Below are 2864 nucleotides of genomic sequence, written 5' to 3' on the forward strand. Positions count from 1 at the left end.
TTGACGGTGGGGGGCGTGCAGCAAACTGCTCTCTCATGCTGTCCTATTAAATATTGCAGCCACACGCTCTTTGCAGCTTCCCTGAGGCCACTGCAGCTTCCCCGCCCCGCCTGTCCGCCCAAACAGCAGAGCTCCACTGCAGTTTCGGAACCCTGTTCCCTTTCTTCTCCACTTCCTCGTTGCCATGGAGACACACGTCATTTACGTGCCGTGCGTCGCCTTGGAAACGGGGGAGCATCCGCGGCTCGGCTGGGAGACCCGCCCCTGCCGCTCCAGCCGCACTCGCGGGCTCTGCTGGTGGATGGCCCGGGGGGAGTCCCGAGAACGACACGCTGCAGGTCCCCGTCTCGACCTCCACTCCTCTTCGAACGCCTCCGTGACCCGGAGAGCCGGTGGTTGCCGGGAGGGCGGCAGGGACACAGGTACCACTCGGGAGGCGAGCTGGCAGGGCACTTTTGCCCCTGGGTAAGCCCGCAGACGCTGGCCCCAGGACCCTAGACGGGTCTTCGTTCCGTCGAATCTTCTCGGCCTTCCTTGATCCTGCCGGCGCCCTCTGCCTGGGATTGCTCTCCTCACGTCGGCTCCCCGCCCCTCCAGGGAGCCTAGGTGTCCCTGGGATCCACCCTGTCCCTCTCGGGACCTTTCTCCCTTCATACCCTTCCCCCACCCTGGAGGCCCGGCTGGACGCGACCCAGAGCTGCCACAGCCCGTTTCTGCCACTCAATGGAGGACAGTCTGCTGGAGATCATGACCAAGGACGGCGGCGACATGCCGGCACCTCTGGAGGTGTCCACGGTGCCAGCCGTGGGGGACGTGATCTCTGGGGAGTATAACGGCGGCATGAAGGAACTGATGGAGCACCTGAAGGCCCAGCTTCAGGCCCTGTTTGAGGACGTGAGGGCCATGCGAGGGGCGCTTGACGAGCAGGCCTCGCACATCCAGGTTCTGTCGGACGACGTGTGCGCCAACCAGCGGGCCATAGTCTCCATGTGCCAGATTATGACCACCGCGCCCCGTCAGGGAAGCTTGGGCGTGGCCGGCGGCAAGGGGAGCTTCCCGAGTGTTCCACATGATCCAGAGACACCTTCGCCTGGTATCGGGGACAGCGACTTGCTGGGTCGCGATCCAGAGGAGGAGGACGAGGATGAAGAGGAGGAGAAAGGGATGCCCAGCCCCGCCACACCCACCAGTCACTGTGAGCGCTCTGAGAGCCCCTGTGCTGGTCTCCTTGGGGAGGATGGGCCACTTGTGGAGCCCCACGACCTGCCTGACATTACCCTGCTGCAGCTGGAGGGCGAGGTCTCTCTGTGAGGCAGGACCCCACGGGGGCAACCAACTACCTGGGCTTTGAGTTTCTAAGTCCTTAATGAGAGGGGACTGAACAGTGCGGTGCAGTGTGCTTCACTCCAAACGTGGTTCTCATAGGTCAGGGAGAGAGACTCCCTCACGTAAGGATTTGTAGGGTGAAGGACTTTGGAAGCATCGCGAAATCTTCCAAGCAAACATCATAGCAAAACTGCGGAAAGGTGAGGTTCCCGGAGAGGAAGTGCCCATCTCTGGGATTCCCAACTATCCCCTTACTTTGCCCTTTCCCCTCTTCCCAGGAAACAGAAGGACCATTTAATTATGTAAATAAAATTCTGCTTTTTCTATTCCGAAAAAGGACTCATCTAGGACTCTGGCAAATAATCTGTATTTACCTAGAAATTAAGGAATTGGGGTATGTTCTGTTCTGGCAACAGGAAATTTACCCTTTTGCTGAAATCCAAGATACACAGTGCTCTGCAGAAGCCTCTCCCCTCACAGATCTCTGCGGCTGTTGATTGGTAAAGGAAGCTTGAGGAGGGAGCTGCAGCCCTAGGAATCTGGGTGCATGGGGTTGCAAGGGCCCCTGGGCTGGGGGAGCTGCTATGAATGTGCATGAAGACACAATAGCTCAAGCTCTGGGATTTTGCATGCGGAGCAGAACCTGCCCTCTCACTGCCTTCGTCTGGGATTGCTTTCCCCCTCACCTGGACCTAGAGAACAAAGTACCCAGTTCACAGGCAGAGACTTGGGGCTGCTCGGCAATAGCCCAGATCTAGGGGACAATTGAGGAACTCTTGGCAGAAGGGGGGCTGCAGCCCAAAACTGTCTTTTCTGGCTATACCTGCTGAAACTTAAGTTCCTTTTTTTCTGTCAATATGTCGCTACCCTCTGCTTTTTGGTGTTGCTTCCATTAATGTCTTGTGTTTTGTGTGTCCACTGTGTAGTAGTGTGTGAGCCCTCAGGGGCAGGGCTTGTGGCTCTAGCGTTAGGTTCAGGGGGCTTCAGACCCTTCTGTGAGCCCCGGGCTATCATGGCACTTTCCCCTCTCTTTTCCCCTTTGCCCCACTCTTCAACCAGGGCATGGAGCATGTGGCTGTCCTGAGGTTCCCTAACTAATGTGCCTCCTTCCTACCTTCTGAAGTGGTGACTTTGTGTGCCCTTCCCCCTCCTTTGTGTATCCTTTCTCAGTGCTTTCCTTGGTGTCAACCTTAATAAAAAGACGTCATCTCCCCTCTTGCTGACTGGTCCTAAGGGGGCTTAAGGGTGGGGCTTCTGGGTCTGCTGGGGTCAGGGCTTAGTAGGAACGTAGGGACCATGCGTTCCCTCCTCTCTCCTTGCCCACAGTCCAGAGAGTTAACTGACCTTGTCCTGGTTGGGGCAAGCATTGCCAACTCTGTCTGCTTTTCCTTCTGGCTCAGACCTTGATCCAAACTGGACTGGGAAATGTGCAGACTGGCAGGGAAATACCCAGCTTACAAGGGCTCTTAGTAGCCAGCATTCCACACCTTCACGAGATGTTTTGTTTCAGTGAAGCATCCCCCCTCATCATCCCCGCC

The 2864-nt window shown here is 57.2% G+C and overlaps 1 protein-coding gene across 1 annotated transcript; it reads left to right on the forward strand.

Moving 5' to 3' along the window:
* Nucleotides 1-236: 236 nt before the first annotated feature.
* Ccdc184 (coiled-coil domain containing 184) lies at nt 237-2542 on the forward strand. The gene has a single exon (XM_048444695.3). The coding sequence runs from the start codon at nt 724-726 to the stop codon at nt 1309-1311; it is 588 nt and encodes a 195-aa protein (XP_048300652.1). The 5' UTR covers nt 237-723; the 3' UTR covers nt 1312-2542.
* The last annotated feature ends 322 nt before the right edge of the window (nt 2543-2864 follow it).

The sequence above is a fragment of the Myodes glareolus genome, chromosome 19, assembly GCF_982192425.1.
Source record: "Myodes glareolus chromosome 19, mMyoGla1.1, whole genome shotgun sequence".
NCBI lineage: Eukaryota > Metazoa > Chordata > Mammalia > Rodentia > Cricetidae > Myodes > Myodes glareolus.